Below are 17398 nucleotides of genomic sequence, written 5' to 3'. Positions count from 1 at the left end.
TATGTCTACAGTTCATATTAAAGGAAGATAAACGAGACGATCCTTATAGATTGTAGTAGTAATCCCATTTGTTTACATGTTTAGCCACGCCCATGTGGTTTTAATGACTGGTCACATGGTGCCAACGAGAAACTCCTTTGTGGCAACGCACCCTTGGAAAAAAAAAAAACAACAACACATTTTTGACCCTCATGCTTCGCCGTAATCTCGCCTCCCACCAGCGTCTTCCTGGACAAACACACGTGGATCCCACTGACGCCAGGCACAAACAACAATAACATGGCAAGCCAGGGAGGACTGTGCTACGACGGCTGTAATTTCTTCAGACAGCGGCTGGTTTTGTCCACGCTGAGCGGGAAACGTGTGAAAATAAAGAGCATCAGGTCTAAAGATGACGACCCGGGGCTGCGCGGTGAGTTGCGACGTCGCAGTTAGCACAGCGGCTAACGAGCTAGCTGTTACGCAGTTGGGAGCGTGTTCAACTACTGGGCGTCAGAGGTGGGGAAATGATGGGGCAGCGGTGCAAATGTAAAATACATGTGATTTTTAAAATTACACGACCACGTCGCGTCGTTGGTACGCTTGTCAAAAGCCTCGAGCCGAGTGTGCGGAGAGGGTTTGCTTTATATTTTTGAGCGAGAGTGGGAATAACTCCCGGAGTAGATCACTCATTGTTTTTATTTCTTGTGTTTTGTTAACTTGCATGCAAAAAAAAAAATAAAAAATGCAAAAAGAAAGTCCGATCGAAAATATTTGGTGACTTAAAACGTGTTTGACTTTAATTTAAGAAAACGTGACTTTTTATCTGTAGAAACAAGCTGTTGGAAGATGGTTGGTTTGACTTTCTGAAATTATATTCTGTCTGTCTTCTCTAGATTTTGAGGCCAGCTTCATCAGACTGTTAGACAAAGTGACCAATGGCTCCAGAATAGAGATAAACCAAACAGGTAAGTGTTAAAAAATTAGGGTGTGACTGTATCTGTGTGTGTGGGTGTGGATGGGGGTGGGGGGGGGTAACCAGAGATCCAGCGATATGATGGCATCAAACACAATACGATATTTTTGCGATAACATAAATGGATGTATTTACCTTTTTCAAATGCAAATTCTGTCCCTAAAAGAAAACTTCATCAACATCTGTTTTTATCTAAATATATAAAAGATTCCGTTTTTTTTTTTCCAAAACAGCTTTATCGGCCAGATATGTTAACGTACAAGGAATTTGACTCCGGCTGTAACTTCTCTCTCCCAATGTGGAAAAACAAAAACAGACAGACATAAATAGACATATCTGTTTGTGTCACTTCAATCTTTTTTTTTTATTGCATCACATTTGAATGTAAAGTCCACAGGCTGTCATAAAGGTGGTATACATCAGACAAATATATTTATATAATAACGTATTAATACAAGATTGCCATGCCAAATATTGATACTATGCTGTATTGATTTTTGTTTTTCTCAACCCAAATGGCAGCAGTGTCAGCACGGTGGTTTATCTAAAAACATTAACTGGCAGTGTTGACATTTCGGCATCGTGCGAACACCAACACGCAGACAACCTTGATGTGAAAATGAAAATAGCAAGGAGTTAAAGTCACTTTGTATTTGGCTTATTTATTATTTTTTGATAATGGAGAATATAATTATAAGATTAAAGAAACTTGCAGTTTATTGCAGTGATTAATGTAAACATTCCTTGTGATTACCTTTTTTTTTCTCCCCCCCCATAAACCTTAGTGCTGCGCTGCTATGTTGCAGACTGACTCACTGTCCATACACGCATGTCTTTACTAGGTACCGTCTTATTCTACCAGCCCGGCTTGTTGTACGGAGGCTCTATAGAACACGACTGTAACCCGCAGCGGTCGATTGGGTACTATCTGGAGCCCCTGCTCATGCTGGGTCCTTTCATGAAGACGTCTCTGAAAGCTACTCTGAGGGGAGTCACCAATGACCCCATTGACCCGACGGTGAGCGCACGCGCTTCAATATGATCACCTAATTTTGAGTCATCCAGCTCACGATCACAGTGGATGGAGCTGAGCGTTGCTTCTGCAAAAAAAATATTGTAATCTGCGTAGTGTAGTTAAATGCGCACCTCCCAAATCTATGTGGATACTGCCCTCTAGTGCACACACACTCACATGCCAGTTGAGATCAACTGTGTTGCAGATATGATTTAGTGTATGTACACTTCATATCTTTTAGAGTCTGAGGTAAGAGTTTCAGAACATGACATTCAAAGTAACAAATCAGAAGTTCATATGTATTTTTGGGAAACTTGCAACACCCATTTTTGCGTCATCCTTTTTCCTCTTGAGTTGTTATAGCAAGCCAGCCTCAGACACAGCATCATCTTTTCTTTATTTTTTTTACTCTGCCATGGGCTACATTGTTTCAAAGTGGATAATGTCAACAAACCAGACAAAAGGAAGCAGCAAAATGTATGAATCGGAGACGTTGGAGAGAAGTGTTGCCATGGAAACAGTGAACAGCGTCTCTGTTTGTCGCTGTGATTAGAATTGCTCTATTGTAGGCTCTTGCCTGGTGTTCTTTTGCAAGGTGGTTGACATTTTCCACACTCTGCAGACACAGAAGCGTGTTTCGGGATTTACTCACCATGTCTTTCGCAGGTCGACCTGCTAAAGTCCACAGCCCTCCCTCTGATGAAGAAGTTTGGGATCGATGGAGAGAGCTTTGATCTTAAGGTTAGGACATCATGGTAACCTGTTGACAAACACAGTGTAAAATTGTAATTTTTTTTTCAAGATAATGCTTTCAAATATGTGGCTGGTACGTGGAAAGAAGTCAGTGGGCCTGTTTCCATTTGGCTATTTCAACCCGGACATTAGTACAGGTGGAAACACACCCAAGACGCATTGAGGTCTGATCTGTTCAGGCCACATTCGGAGGTGGCCTGGCACCCATGTGTCCACATTAGTTTAGCAGTGGAAACACAATCCATCCTGAGGACGCATTGGAAGACCGCCTACTCAGCTGACATCCTGTGAATATCAATAAAAAAAAAAGCATCTCCCCTTTCCTGTGTTCTTATCTGAAACGCTGCTCCGGTGTGTTACCGTGACGTTACAGCATGTTCGTTAATTTTTGATTTTTTTTTTTCCTCCATTCAGTCTTTCACCTGATCTGATCTCTGCCTGCTCTTCTTTTATTTTTATTTAATGTCCTGTGTGATTCTGCTGAGTGCAGCTGAACTGTAGCCGATTGACAGCAGGAGAAACTTCAAACTGACGTTATGAAGCAGTTGATTAGTGAATTAAAACACACACGACGCTTGTTTCACCAAAGCCTCCTCTTGATTTATAATTTTTTCTTTTAGTTAAGATGTTATTTTCGACACACAATCAGACCCACAGCTGTGGGAGAGACGCAGCAGAGATGCACTGTGGATCAATAATTAATTAATCTAAGGAGCTGAACGTTTCAGGATGTGAATACTTACTGTTACAACAGACAGCGCATTAAATGGCCTACCTGTAGCTTAAACTCCTCTTCTCATGCATATGTTTGTCTTGTAGTTTATCTCCTGTAATTTCTGACACATCAGACGCACAGCTGTGAGAGCCGCCACCCCCTTTGATCCACAGCAGCACAGACGCGCTGGAACAATTAATGAATCTGACCCGAATCATTGGGGTTCTCATGTTCAGGTTCCTGTTTTTATGGTTATTTACTTGTATATTTTATTTACGTAGCCTACGTGTTCATTTGCATAAACAGCGGTGGAAGTGATATCCAACCTCAAGTGGTCACCCAGGACGCATGTTGATGCAGGGTGGAAACACTCGGCCTAAAGCTGGCCACTATTTGATCTGCTCACGGCCGGGCCAGATGTCTGGATTGAAATGGCCAAATGGAAACAGCCCCAGTGTGTCTTACTTTGTCTCAAATCTCTTCTGCTACTCCCTCAGGTGTTGAAGAGAGGGATGGCACCTGGTGGGGGTGGCGAGGTGGTCTTCACATGTCCCGTCCGCAGGACCATCAGGCCGGTCCAACTGACTGATCCAGGCAAGATCAAGAGGATCAGAGGAGTGGCGTATCCTTCTCAGGCTCACAGTCACCTTTCTTCACCTGTACAAAAACTAAAAAGTGAAATGAATATATGAGAAGCCTTTTCACACTTCAGTCCTATTGTATTTCATTGTAACTATTAGTGGCTTATGATGGCAATTATTTTTGTTATTGATTTATTTGTCCAATAGGAGAATTTTAAGTGAGGTAGTTTTTGCTTAAAAATTACTGGCTAATCAGAATAGTTGCCTGAGATTGAGTTGATTAATGAGTTACTCATCTAATTATTTCAGCTCCAGTGTGAGTCTTAATTCATTAACACAATGTTGTTGATGAGGTGAAGTAGTTGCTGTTTACTGGATGAATGCCAATTTCTGGAGGCTTTCTTGATTTTTAAACATGTTAATAACATGCTTTGAGTTTTTGCTGCTTTTAATTTATGCATTGGTTTGATTGATTAGGATGCAACCTCTCACTGTTGTCTGGGTCATTGTTGGTCCTTAACATTCAAAACACAGATATTCTGTGCGAGTTTCTCCTCAGATGGCCAACAGGATTGTGGAGTCAGCCAGGGGCGTCCTCAACCAGTTCCTTCCAGACATCTACATTTATACCGACCATATGAAAGGACCCAACTCTGGCAAGTGAGTAACTTGTACTTTTTGTATTAGCTGCCACGGTTTTGGGATTTTGTATGTGTCTCTGTCTCTCAAGCCTTATCCACAGATAGTCACTCAGATGCCGTTTGGTTAACTACAGGTCTCCAGGTTTTGGTCTGACACTCGTAGCAGAGACACTGAATGGCTCCTTCCTCAGTGCGGAGATGTCGTCCACGCCGCAGGGGCAGGGAGACTCCTTGCTGCCGGAGGACCTCGGCAGAAATTGTGCCAAACTGCTATTAGAGGAGGTGCATCGGGTAAGCACTTGAAAGACCAACAAATACAACGTGCGCGCGCACACACACACACACACACACACACACACACACACACACACACGATTATGAGACTCGTCTTCCAAGAAAAGATACATGATTTCAGTTTTCTCAGCCTGGGATAAAAAAAAAAAAAAATTGGTCTTGGACATTAATTTTAAAGTGCTTATGTTTATCTAATCTGTTATTTGAAAATACAATAGAATCGCTCTTTCAGCAATGATCCTACAGGTTCAACTCGGCTGCTTTAAAGATAGGATACACCAATTTCAGTCCCACTGACAGATTCTATTCTCAGAAACGTGGTAGTTTTCTGCCCTGCCACAAATAGGCCATGTGCCCATAAATGTTCCATAGCCGCTTTAATCCACCACATAAAGGCATGGTTTGCTATATGAAAAAGGTTTTTCATTATTTTAAAAAGCCAGCATTGAAAATTTGTGTATTTTAAATAAACCAGAGTAGATTTGAAAACCAAAGTCCATGCAACATTATTGTCAACTGTGCTTGTTTACGCTTCAGATGCCTTAATACTGCAGGCAACCAAAGGCTCTTTCATCTCCTCAGTGAGTTACAAAGCAAATGCCATTGAAAATACAGAGCCTGTCCTGTTTGATTTGCATAATTTAAGCAGGCTGAGTGGTTTTGTGCCCGTGTTCATCTCCAACAAGTCTGACAACAGTTTACAAAACACATTCCAATCTGGATGGGGCGGTATATCGAACTCGATTTGAACTTTTGTTTTTGTATGATGTGAAACATACAGAAATCTCAAAATCATGATATTTGCTTCCTCTGCTGTGTCTCAAACAGCACCAGCAGTGAGAATTTGTACATGATACTAAAGTTTAACTTTAACCCCTGTCAGTGGAAGTTAATACACGTCTTGTTTTGCCTGACACTGAAGAATACTGGAGAATCTGTTCGCTGCCTGTTGCTGGAAAAAAAAAAAAAAAAAAATCGGAATTCTTGGGGAATACCTGACATTCATCGCCAGGACACGTTAGAGTCCCATCATGCACCAATGACATTCGCTGCCCTTGTTTACCCACATTCCCTGGTAATGACCTAAGTCCGCAATTCAACTGAGAAACTGTTTGTGAGCAAGACCACAATGAAGAAAGCTCGAAGGAAGTTCGATTTAGATTTAGACAGTTATATGAAACACAAGTTCTCACTTCCATTGGGACTGATGCTTTAACTTGTTGGATAAAACCGTCATGTACAGTAAGTATTGCTCGCATGTAGAAGAAGTTTCTTGTTGGCTCAGACAGAGCCTGTGTGATATAAGAAAAACTATATTTTAAAGCATATTAGTGATTCATGTTTAGATTGAGGCATCTTCACAGAAATGTCTGAGAAGAGACCAAACTAGATTTTTTTTTACGAAGAAACAAAACTGAAGTGCACAGACACAGTAAAGGCATCAAATTGTCAAACTTCTGATCCACATTGTAATTTGATTTATAGCTTAAATATGGCAAAACAAGCAGGAACTTAGATGATATTAGTTTCAGTTATTTATGTTGTTCTATAGTTTGTAATAATTATTTTGCGTATATGAAATTAAAGGAGCCTGAAAAATTTCAGTATTATGAGGAAATATTCGAGGAAGATACCATTTTAAGTTAAAATCGAAGGTTTTAGCCCCAACAAAAACGAAACTGAAATTAATACTGAACTCTCCAAAAAGAAGTATTTTTAAAATGAGATTATTGATTTAACAAGTTTTGAGGGATTTTAATGACTAATATCTAACACTGGGAGAGTTCAGGTCAAATGTCAGTGACTGCATTCTTAAACTTTCTCAGTTTCATTCTGGGAATACAGTTTCTGCCGGTTAGGTAACGTGTCATCTGAAGGCTGTTTGTACAAACAGGCTTGAAAAATTAGGAATTCTTGAGAGGAGATCTTTGTACTCAGAAATAATTAAACAAAAAAACTCACTAAGTCACAATTAAAGTATCCATGACTTTGTAACCGTGCGGCGTGACGGTCCTAACTGAATGAGTAACTAAACTTGGCTGTTGCTGAACACGGACACAAATCACCTCATGTAGTGTCGCACAGGAAAAAGAAGCCACTTCAACAGAATCTGTACAATGAGATTCTGTGAGTTGAGTTAGCCTCCACATGGCTCTGCCTCTCAGCCCTCTCTCATAGGAGCCACGTGAGTCCAGTTAGCTGGTCAGGGTAGTGCTGATTAACTCTGAAAGAGGAATATTGTTGGATGCATCTTCTAACTCCAAGTAATCAAGTGCGGAGCTAATGTTTCTCTTTAGCTGCCTTGGAGGGTAGTAGGTTAAGAAATCCTTCTATTTAAACGGTTTAGGAAGATCGGGGATCAGTCAAGGTTTTGGAAACTCAACATTTAAATAACTGATTTTAATGCCTAACTGAAGCAGGAGGACAAAGGGATTTCCAGAGCTGAGAGGAGAAAGGATGACACCAGAGTCAAATGGATGTGGGACTCTTGTTTTGGAATAGTTCACTCTTAAAATCAGAGATTTGCCTGACTCGCATCAAAGATTCTGGGTGCTCTGTATGTGTGAGTCTGTTTGCTTTATGGTTAATCAGTACAGTCTTCTAGTAGTAAAGCAAAGTTACTCCATGGACATTTTGTTTTTGGAAGCAACATCAACACAGGACAGAAGCTGATGTAAGTAGTGCACTCTATAAATTTGAAGTTACAATGCCAGTGTTTGCTTTTTCTGAGAGCTACAAATATAAAGGTTAACGATAGCAGTGGTTACACATCAGGTGTGAAGACATCCAGAATCTGAGGAAAGAGTCCAGTTTTATAACTTCAAATTTGACTTAGGAAACTAGTTTTTGGCACATTGAATTGTTTACCGCAGAGGTAAATAATGTAAAACTTGTTTCTAAATCAATTTACATGTTTACAGGTTTAGCTGAAGTAAGTCTGAGTGGCTGGAAGTTAACACTCGATTATACAGTTTATTGAGTGTGTGTGCGCCTGGTTTATTTGTTTTTCTGTTGACTGTTGCAAAGGGGATTGCCTTTTGGTCAAAGGATTCAAGGGACTTTTCCAACAGGCCTTGTGGTCAGCTGTTGGCTGCTGGCCTCGTGGGACATCTTAACTGTCTCTTGAAAGTAGTGCCTTAAACTAGGGGTTTGAAATGAGGTAAATGTTTCTTAGTTTGTACTATAATGGAAAAGCAGAACCTGCTAAGGACAGATTGAAATACTTTTAGCTCGTTGAGTCTAGATCGGCAACAAAATAAAGGTAAGATGCTCAGGCACAACACTTTTTATAGCTCCTAATGAGCACGGGTGAGTTTTTTTTTTTTTACTAGAGGCAAAGGAAGAGCGATTTCTTTAGTAAAATATCCAAAATTACATGTTAAGAATATAAAAGAATAACTTAATAACTAATGGACATTTGTAAATTCAATTATTGCTGGTATTGATGGTAAAAGAAAACGTAGAATATACTTTTAATACTTGTACAAAAATTTCAAAATGATGGAAATACACTGTGATGTAGTTGTGGTGGCGGTGTAATTCTCCACGTCTTCTCATAAAGTCAAGGTATTTGTTTGAATTAATTTTTTGTGTTTCCCAAATTCGATTAATCTCATCCCCTTGTAGGGGGAATGCAGTTAACAAAATCTCAGCCTCATCAACAATAAGGAAAACAATGTCACCATAGTTTCTTCATGGTTTCAGTGATATGATTATGTAATTGAATCATAATTCTGCTGACAAGCTCTCACAATGCAATAATACTGCGTGCCTGGGACACACGAGCACAAAACAAACGTTAAATGTTAAGCTGCCTGTTGCACTTTTCAAAACTGCCATTTTAAAGTTCATCCAGTTTGTAACACACTCTTGGGTGTGTCCAGTTGTGCATGGACCTCCTCACGTAGGCTGGGCAACTGAACATAACTCTTGTCCAGTAATCATAGAGGTATGTGCTCATTTAGATAGAGAGAGTGGATCTTCTGTCCTCTAAATATCTCCTGTTTAGAAGAAATGCAGAGCATCAGGCAAACGGCTAGAAATTCAGAGCGGGCAGGAATATGAAGCATTTAACAAGGAGAGGAACACAATGTAGGAAAGTGACGAGAATGACTGTGAGGATAGATGGAGAAATAGATGAGTTTGATTTAAAAAAAAAAAAAAAATTATCTTAGAAGAAAAGACACTTTTGTGAAAAATAGTCAAACGGAAACAAGCCACTGATATCCTGTGTCCACAGCCATTAAGAAAGATAAATGTATGTGAGACTAAAATGTAAAAGTGAATTTCAAAAACATCCAAGTAATAAAATCTGTCAGCTCGGTGAAAAACCACAACGAAACTGCTGTTTTCTAAACATTTTAGACTTGTGTCTTTGGGCACATGTTTGTCTTTAATTTGGATCAGGACCAAGGTCTATCAGTGGTGGACCTGAGATGGTCAATCCCACTGACACAGGGTTGGTTGCTTTCTAAACATCTCCACCTCCATGATGTATTCCTGTGTTGTTTTTGTTGCTGAGACACGTGGCCTCTTGTCTTTCACTGTTTTAGGGTGGCTGCGTGGATTCATCCAATCAGAGCCTGGCGTTGCTCTTGATGACCCTTGGCCAACAGGACGTGTCGAAGGTTCTGCTAGGACCCCTCTCCCCGTACACGTAAGTAACCGTCATTCAATAATTCACACACACACACACACACACACACACACACACACACACACACACACACAACAAACAAAGCCCCCAGGCCTACTGAACTTTACAAACAGGCCCTCGGGTTATTCATACGTGAATGTAAAGATGACAAATGAAGAACGCACTCGACTTTTCTATTTAGTTATTCTTCTACTAGTTCTCTCTGGCAACTGATAACATTCCAAAGTTCTTGTCCCACTGTAGCTCATGAAGTGCAGACCAAATAAATAAACGACAGAGACGATTCATACTCAACACTTTGTCATTCATAAGCCTCATAGTTCTTTTTACTGTTTTTTATTTTTTTATTTTATTTTTTTAAAGGATACCAAAAGTGTGAACTAATATTCACTTAATTTGACCCCAGTGCATCTGTGGTATCTTGTTGTAGGAGCATACTGACAGCTCAATTCACAGTAAACAAGGGGCCAGTGACATGAGCACAGTTGAGACAGTCGAATGATTACATAAAGTGAAGTGAAAATGAAAATGGGCTCATCATAAATCAGAATTATTAAGTATTTTAGGTAATAAATTGTTGTTTTCTCGAAAGTAGCATTGTGTGGGATTTAATGTCATCTAGTGGTGAGGCAGCAGATTTGCAACTCACTAAAAAACTATTTGCTCTCCCCTTCCAAGGGTGTAAGAAAATCGATGATAGCTCCAAACCTCATGAAAAACATGGAAGTCCCTCTCTAGAGTTAGTGTTTGGTTTGTCCCTTCTGGGCTACCGTAGAAACATGGTGGGGCAACACGGTATGTTCAGAGTAAGACGACCTGCATTCTATGTAGACTTGAAAGGATTATTCTGACCTAATGAAAACACAACAATTAAATTCAAGGGATTATATTCAGATGAAAACATTATGATGAATACTATATTCCATTTCTACCAAAAGGTCCACCTAAATCCTACACACTGGACCTTTTAATGCAACCGGTTGTTAATTAATAAGTGTATGTTGAAATCAGTTAGCTTTAAATTACTTATTTCTTTCCTTCAGAAACTTTTTACATGGTTTTAAAAGCATGCATTACCACAGGACTCGGCCAGCTGTGTTCTCATGGTCATTTCCATTGCAATTGTCTGTTCATACAAAGGTCAATGTGTTCAGAGAGACACGTCAACTACGTTCATTACTTGTAAACAAACAATTTCAAATGTAAAGGGAAAAATTTAAAAAAAAATATATATATAGGAAAACAATAAACCACACCTACATTCCAGACATCTTCGTCATCGAGAGTGAGGAGCCAACTATGAACTGTCCATTTTCAGTTATCATGGTACCGGTGCTGTGTCCCTCTCAAGTACAGTACTATGATAACTGAAGATTGGCAGTGCCATCACAATACAGTCGTCCTCTTACTCAGGTAATGCTGAAGGTAGTCAACAATATGTATTTACCTGTTTATTCTCTACAATCTTTGAAATTTAGCTTAAACCAGTGCATTTTCTGTTTGTGTTTGACCACCTAGCTTTAAGAATTGAATGTAATGTGCATGAGAGACTACTGACAGGACTGATGACCAAAGTCACATGAAGCCCACAAAGGTGTTCTGGGTCTCCCAGTGTGTACTATTTATTGTCTGTTGAAATTCAGTGAGAAATCATACATAAAAATGACACACTCTCCCTCTTCCACCCATCTCTCTCTCTCTCACTGTCTCTCCAGGATCGAGTTCCTCAGACACATTCAAGATTTCTTCCAGATAATGTTCAAGATTGAGGTCCAGAAGCCGCTAGAAGACGAGAGGAAAGGGGGAGACAAAGTCCTGATGACTTGTGTTGGAGTTGGCTACAGCAACATTAACAAAACCCTTAAATAAAATATTTGTACATATGTTGTGGTGTCATTTCATTTCTATTTTCTCACATCAAATAGCAAGATACAGTATTTTGTTTTCTTAAATGTAAAAGGTATTTGTGGATATGTTGTTTACATTATGTAATAAGATGAGGCACTTATTAAGTAAGAAATGTACAGTTAACAGCCATCAGTCACATGGATTACACATTTTTTTTTATTTTCAAACGGACATTCAACATCGTTTTCATATTCATCAATAACAGCTTGTTCTTAACTTCAATGAACATGACTGAAATAATGAAAAGCATTAATGGATGGTGAGTTCAAGCCATCGTTAGGGTTAAGTTCAACTTAAAGTTTCAGTATGATGCTGTTGGAAAGGCCAGCGATTGGTCATTATCATCATTAGATGGAGTTCTTCCCATCCGCCCGTAGGGTAAAACTGCACTTCACAGCACAGAATTTTTGAGGAGTTAGTCATCTTGGCCACATAGATGTTTGAGGGTGTCGCCATAACTGCCCGACACTTCAGACTACACAAACATGGAGAGAGAAAGGCAGGCAATTAATTCTGTGTTTGAACGTCTTGTAAAACCAAACACATATCCTCTGATGGTAACCATGCTGCAATATTCTTGGCTGTTGGCTGCTGGCCTTTTGGCCTGACAAAATACCAGACAATACATTTAAATATTTATGTTGATATGTAGAATTTAATGAAAATGATAAATTGAATCTGTAGGTGTGTGTACTGACCTCTAACTGGCTGTAGAGGGAACATCCAAACAGCTTCTTGTACTCTGCTCTGATGTCCAACAAATCGATTTCTGAGCGACTGACAAGTATCCTGGTCAGAACGGACTCGGTGGTCCCTGCGCCCTGGACAAATTACAATTTGGGATGCAAGCAAAGACACACATTTATCATCAATAAATCAAATTAAGAAGAATCTGTGTCCTCTTCCTTAGATACCTTTGTGATCCCTTGTTCACATGTACAAAAGACTTTTTCTAAGTATGCAGTTTCACATGTTTTTTTTGTTATCTGCTTTAGAGCCTGTTGACACATTTCAAATGGTGTCGCCTATGTAAGTCAAAGCTGTTGCAATAAAACATGGCTTAACATTCCTTTCCACACCACTGGTGACCAATACAGTCCGCTGTGGCTGAAAAAAAAGGACACGGTGCAAACAAACAATATGGGGATTTTGTGAGGCAGCTGTTTCTGGTGGGCCTCATAATGCAGATGGACAAATTATAAAGCTTACCTTCATGCTCTTGAAAAGCCACTCAGCGAAGTATGCAGGAACATTCTTCACGCACTTAACTAGACAGAAAAATGATTGAATGTTTTATGCAATGAATCAGATATGCAGTAATTTATTTGTACGACATGAAGATGCAACACAATAAAAATGGAGACATTTTCTCACCAACAGCCACAAGCAGTTTCTCCAGGTTTCCAGACATCTCGCTCTCAACGCTCTCCTGAAGAGTCTTCTTGCTAATATTCTTGTACTCGACCAGAGCTGCCAAAACAAAACACAAATCAGTATGTTTCTATGCATTTGGAGGTGTAACGGGTTTCATTTCTTGTTTATTTTGCCCATTCTAATGGCAATACGCTTGCGTTGGCGATGTTGGGCTGCTGGTCCGTCCATCACTTTGGTGTCGAACGAAACATCTATGCAAGTAATGGATGGATTATATTCCATTTTGTGCAGGAATTAATGGTCCCCAGAGGTTGAATGAATGACTTTGCCTCGAGTACCATCATTCGCTCCAATGTTTTGCCTTTTATCGTTTTGAAATCTATTGAATGGGTTCCCATAAAAGTTAGCGCAGGTTTAAATAGTGGAAGGGATGATTCCTTCAAAAAATACTTCACATTTAGCGCCATCCTAAGATCATATTTTTGCTTTGTTCAGTACTTTGATTTATGTCTAAATACCGACAAATGTGATGACACTTCCACCACCCTGTGCTTTATGTTTAGTGATAACTAACATGCTAAACAAAGATAGTTAACTTGCCTGCTTTTTTTTTTTTAGGATGCTGATATTAGCATTTATCTCAAAAGCACAACTGTTGCTAAGTAAGTACTGTGGCTGTAGAATTTACATTAATTACATTACATTGTCAAATAGTATGTCTGAGGTCAACTTACTTTGCCGGAGCTGGGGAATACTCCTGTGGCACAAAATGTCAATAAATCTCCCCTCATCGGTTCCCCACTTCTTCTCTCCTGCTTCATACAAGGCCTGTGTGGATTGAGAAGGAGTATGAATATACAGCTTTAGACAAAGATAAACACAAAAACTACTGTAACTGGAAAGTTCAGATCAATCGCATCATATCACTTAAAGAAACAGTTCATTATAGTCAGTGGTAGTACTGTGGCCACAGATCAACTGAACGCAACAAAAGGGAGGATTTTGACATGTTCAGCATGTGCACAGCGCAGGTTCAGGCTTGCATTAGTAAGTGAGGCGTGTTAACTGAGGGGAGAGTTTGAACTCCTTCAAATATGCGAGGTCAAGCTAAAAAATGTCACGATAACAACTGAATTGTTCAACAGTAAAACTGCTGCACAGTGTTTGAAATATTTGGAACGATAAAGCCACTGGGCTTCATGGCGGCTCTTGTGTGTCAATAAAAAACACGAGCAGAGAGACGAGGGCAAAATCTGGAAAAATAGGGGGTTGGCCGCACATGGAATGATCCAAGTGTAGAGAGTATACCTTAGCGTCTGCTTTAGCTTTGGCAGCATCCACATTGGTGCTCTCATCTCTCTTCCCCTGTGAGGATAAACAGAACATACTGTACTTTGTAATACAACAAAATGCATCATATTTAGCTGCTGTTGTAGATCAAAAATATGAAACCATTTTTTTATTTGGACATGAAGAAAACAAAGTGTTTGCACCCTGCATTTTTGAGATATGGCAGGAATGTTCACTGACTGCAATAAATGTACTGCTGCGGGCCTGATTCTCATTTGTTGGGAACGCATCGGTTTTCATTGTAATGCAATGTACCTCAGCCAAGATGAGCAGCGCTTTGCCGTATTCTCCAGAAACCTCCGACTGCAGATCATGACTCAACGATCTTCCCGTTTCTTGAATTGAACAGCACAATACACAAAGTTTCACAACAATCGAGGTATGTTACATCAATAACGGCTACCAACTACTTTACAGTAACTTCAGTTGCTTCATCAGCAGTGAAATTACAAGCATTTTGTGTTAAAGTTACCTACCTGTCAGGTATGCTTCAGAAATGCCCTTTATCTGTCTGTTGGACCTCGAGGCAAAGATTTCTGTCAGAGTGCTCTCTGTGGTGCCTGCACCCTGTATGTGAAAGGTTTTACACACGTGAAAAATAACGCAATGATAATAGATTGGAACAAAAGTGCACACAAGTCTGAATATCTGGCAAAATGAATGAATGAATGAAAACAAATTTGAAGTAAGTATTTGTAATGATTTTACTTTACTTGAAACAATAAGCTAGATACTTTTCAGCACACTGTCCCACTATAAAACAAAGCATCGACTGAATGTGTAGCTCTGGTGCACTTAAAAACCGGTACAGATGCCTGAAGTGGGACTCACGTTTTCCTGAAAGTAACTTAAGTCTCACCTTTATAGCTTTGATGATTTCATGACAGTCGTAGGTGACAGGAGTTGTTACCAAGGCGACTAACAAGTCTTCAAAGTCTCCGTGAGTGTCGCCCTCGAGGTCTGCTACTAATGCCTAATGGAGGAACACACATCTTACTCTACCAGTGTGGATATCACTTTAGTCAGTGTCTCTGCCTGTGACAAAGACAACTGATAATAAAAATAAATAATATTTGAAAATAAGTCCTTTCATATACCCTTCCTGTGGCTTTCTCATAAGCCTTAGCGATAAGCTGACGCTGAGCGTTGCTTCTTTGGGTCAACACTTCAATCAGTGTCTTTTCTGTTGTACCTGTGAAGAAGACAACAGCAAACAGACTTACATCCTCTTGTGCGCATAGATAACAAGGGAGTTCACCTTGCATTATACCGCAATTATAAACATATTCAGTAATATTTTGGTTGACCTGCTTAACATATTGGCTGACACGTTGTACTATTTAAAGAAAATGTACTGATAATGGGAACTCATCAGCTTACCGAGCCCTTCTATGGCCTTCCTTAACACAGCCACGTCTTCTTCCATTTTAAAATTAGCCTTGTCCTTCACAGTTCCTCTTGCATGAGACTGACAAACACAGAAAAAGAAGCTCATGCATCACAATATTCTTCACAGGTAACCACACTGTACGGGTAAAACAATAACACTTTTTCCACGTGTATAAAGTATTTGGTTTGCTTCATTATTTTATACTCTACACTTCCCTATTTGACAGCATTCAAGCTGTAACAACCTATGTCGTAACAATCATTACCTTATTCTTATCTCCATGGACAGATCCTGCACACTAAAAGATAAGAGTGTGTCCAACTTACTGTTACAGTCAGTGAGGAAGGGGAGTCTAAGAGCAGGTCCAAGTCATCCTGCAATACACAGCAACCAATAGGATTCATGATCCTCTGCACTTTCTGATATTTTGAGGCTACAATGTACTTTAAAATTATTAAAATGGACTATAACACGCAGGGTCTACAACTACTTACCCAAACAGACATTGTTGCGGTTGTAGAGATAAGGGTCAAACTGTGGAGAAGAAGAAGAAAACTATATCAGTGTCCCCACTGTAGTCAGTTTCTTGTTTATTTCTGCAGCTGCGGAGCTTCTGATCGGTTCTGCTCTCTGCCCGTTAACCTTTCCTTTAACCGTCCCGTAGAGCTTTTGGCATCAACATTAGTTATCAAAAACAAACTCATTTCATTATTCTTAAATGTCTTCGTCAACAATATAACTACCCTGATTTGACACTTTAAAATCGAGCGGACACCTGTGCGCGAGCTGCAGAACAATGGAAGACGTTTTCATGACCGCAACTGCGCAATCTTCCCGGTGAGCAAAACATCCAAAAGAAACACCACGACAGAGAATAAAGAAGTCGAGAATGTGATGAAAGGTCAGAAAACGGTATCTTTCGTCTTACCTCAGTTAAAGGACGGGATTGATGTCAAAGCAGGAATTTCACAGTGTTTGAAAATCGCCACACCTTTCAGAGAAATTGGGGAAGGCAACGCCCATTAATCTGGGGGAAGTTGAATCATAGGTTTTCAGCTCCTCCTTAAAGTGGTAGACTAATACAGTGTACAAATACTCTCACAATTCAACAGAAAGTAGCCACATAAGGATAAATAACAAAATAAACTCAAAGTGGGCATGTATTAAAAGTAGTCAACTCCTTATTCAGAATAATGATGATGATAATAATAATAATAATAATAATACATTTGATTTGTATAGCACCTTTCATACAAGAAATGCAGCTCAAGGTGCTTCACAGCAAGAATGGCACATTTCAGAATAATGTATATATAGTAAACATTATAAATATAATGTAGCCTATGTTAAGTATGCTTGTATATTAAATATATATCTGATATACATATATTGACACATATACATGTATACTACACAAACATCTCACATGTAGTATTTCACATGTATATGTGGTATGTGTGATATACTTGCAAATCACATATACATGTAAAATGCATACACAATATACAATATAATTAATTTAGCTGGTAAATGAGGATATTAATCACCTAAAAATCTACTTTGTAGTTTTTCTATTTACCTGTTTGTATCAGTTGACCTACAACAAATAATACATATTTGTCGGTCATGTTTTTCATCAATCTAGAACTGTGATGTAACTACAGGTATCAAATGAAAGTAGTGCATTAAAAAGTAAAATATTATTTCCTTCTTGAAATAAGTCAGTAGCATGGAAAACAGAAGCAAATGTACTCTCCACCACTGA

The 17398-nt window shown here is 39.4% G+C and overlaps 2 protein-coding genes across 2 annotated transcripts; one reads left to right on the top strand and one right to left on the bottom strand.

Annotated features, from left to right (window-relative positions):
- The first annotated feature begins 167 nt into the window (after positions 1-167).
- On the top strand, positions 168-11495 carry rcl1 (RNA terminal phosphate cyclase-like 1). The gene is made up of 9 exons (XM_069163448.1): positions 168-412; positions 876-947; positions 1798-1973; positions 2637-2711; positions 3936-4060; positions 4554-4679; positions 4795-4951; positions 9508-9611; positions 11327-11495. The coding sequence occupies exons 1-9, from the start codon at positions 280-282 to the stop codon at positions 11478-11480; spliced, it is 1122 nt and encodes a 373-aa protein (XP_069019549.1). The 5' UTR covers positions 168-279; the 3' UTR covers positions 11481-11495.
- A 98-nt stretch (positions 11496-11593) lies between these two features.
- anxa3b (annexin A3b) lies at positions 11594-16652 on the bottom strand. The gene is made up of 14 exons (XM_069163460.1): positions 16562-16652; positions 16128-16167; positions 15960-16007; positions 15624-15711; positions 15341-15435; positions 15103-15216; positions 14720-14810; positions 14499-14578; positions 14202-14258; positions 13628-13721; positions 12894-12989; positions 12729-12787; positions 12218-12340; positions 11594-11994 (listed from the first exon to the last, which is right to left on the bottom strand). Exons 2-14 carry the CDS (start codon positions 16137-16139, stop codon positions 11935-11937), a joined length of 1017 nt encoding a protein of 338 aa, XP_069019561.1. The 5' UTR covers positions 16140-16167; positions 16562-16652; the 3' UTR covers positions 11594-11934.
- Positions 16653-17398: the final 746 nt, after the last annotated feature.

The sequence above is a fragment of the Embiotoca jacksoni genome, unplaced genomic scaffold, assembly GCF_022577435.1.
Source record: "Embiotoca jacksoni isolate LCO1_2020_lvr unplaced genomic scaffold, fEmbJac1.0.p SCAF_10, whole genome shotgun sequence".
Taxonomy (NCBI): domain Eukaryota; kingdom Metazoa; phylum Chordata; class Actinopteri; family Embiotocidae; genus Embiotoca; species Embiotoca jacksoni.
Note: the sequence above shows the minus strand (reverse complement) of the source record. Positions and strands in the feature narration are given on the sequence as shown.

Bases quoted from the DNA above. Each gene is read 5' to 3' on its own strand.
- rcl1 (XM_069163448.1), top strand. From the start codon at position 280: ATGGCAAGCCAGGGAGGACTGTGCTACGACGGCTGTAATTTCTTCAGA. The intron at 4,680-4,794 runs GTGAGTAACTTG...GGTTAACTACAG, and splicing joins AAAGGACCCAACTCTGGCAA to GTCTCCAGGTTTTGGTCTGA. The intron at 9,612-11,326 runs GTAAGTAACCGT...CTGTCTCTCCAG, and splicing joins GGACCCCTCTCCCCGTACAC to GATCGAGTTCCTCAGACACA.
- anxa3b (XM_069163460.1), bottom strand. The intron at 12,341-12,728 runs GTAAGCTTTATA...TAATTTGTCCAG, and splicing joins GGCTTTTCAAGAGCATGAAG to GGCGCAGGGACCACCGAGTC. The intron at 11,995-12,217 runs GTCAGTACACAC...ATGTTTGTGTAG, and splicing joins CCCTCTACAGCCAGTTAGAG to TCTGAAGTGTCGGGCAGTTA.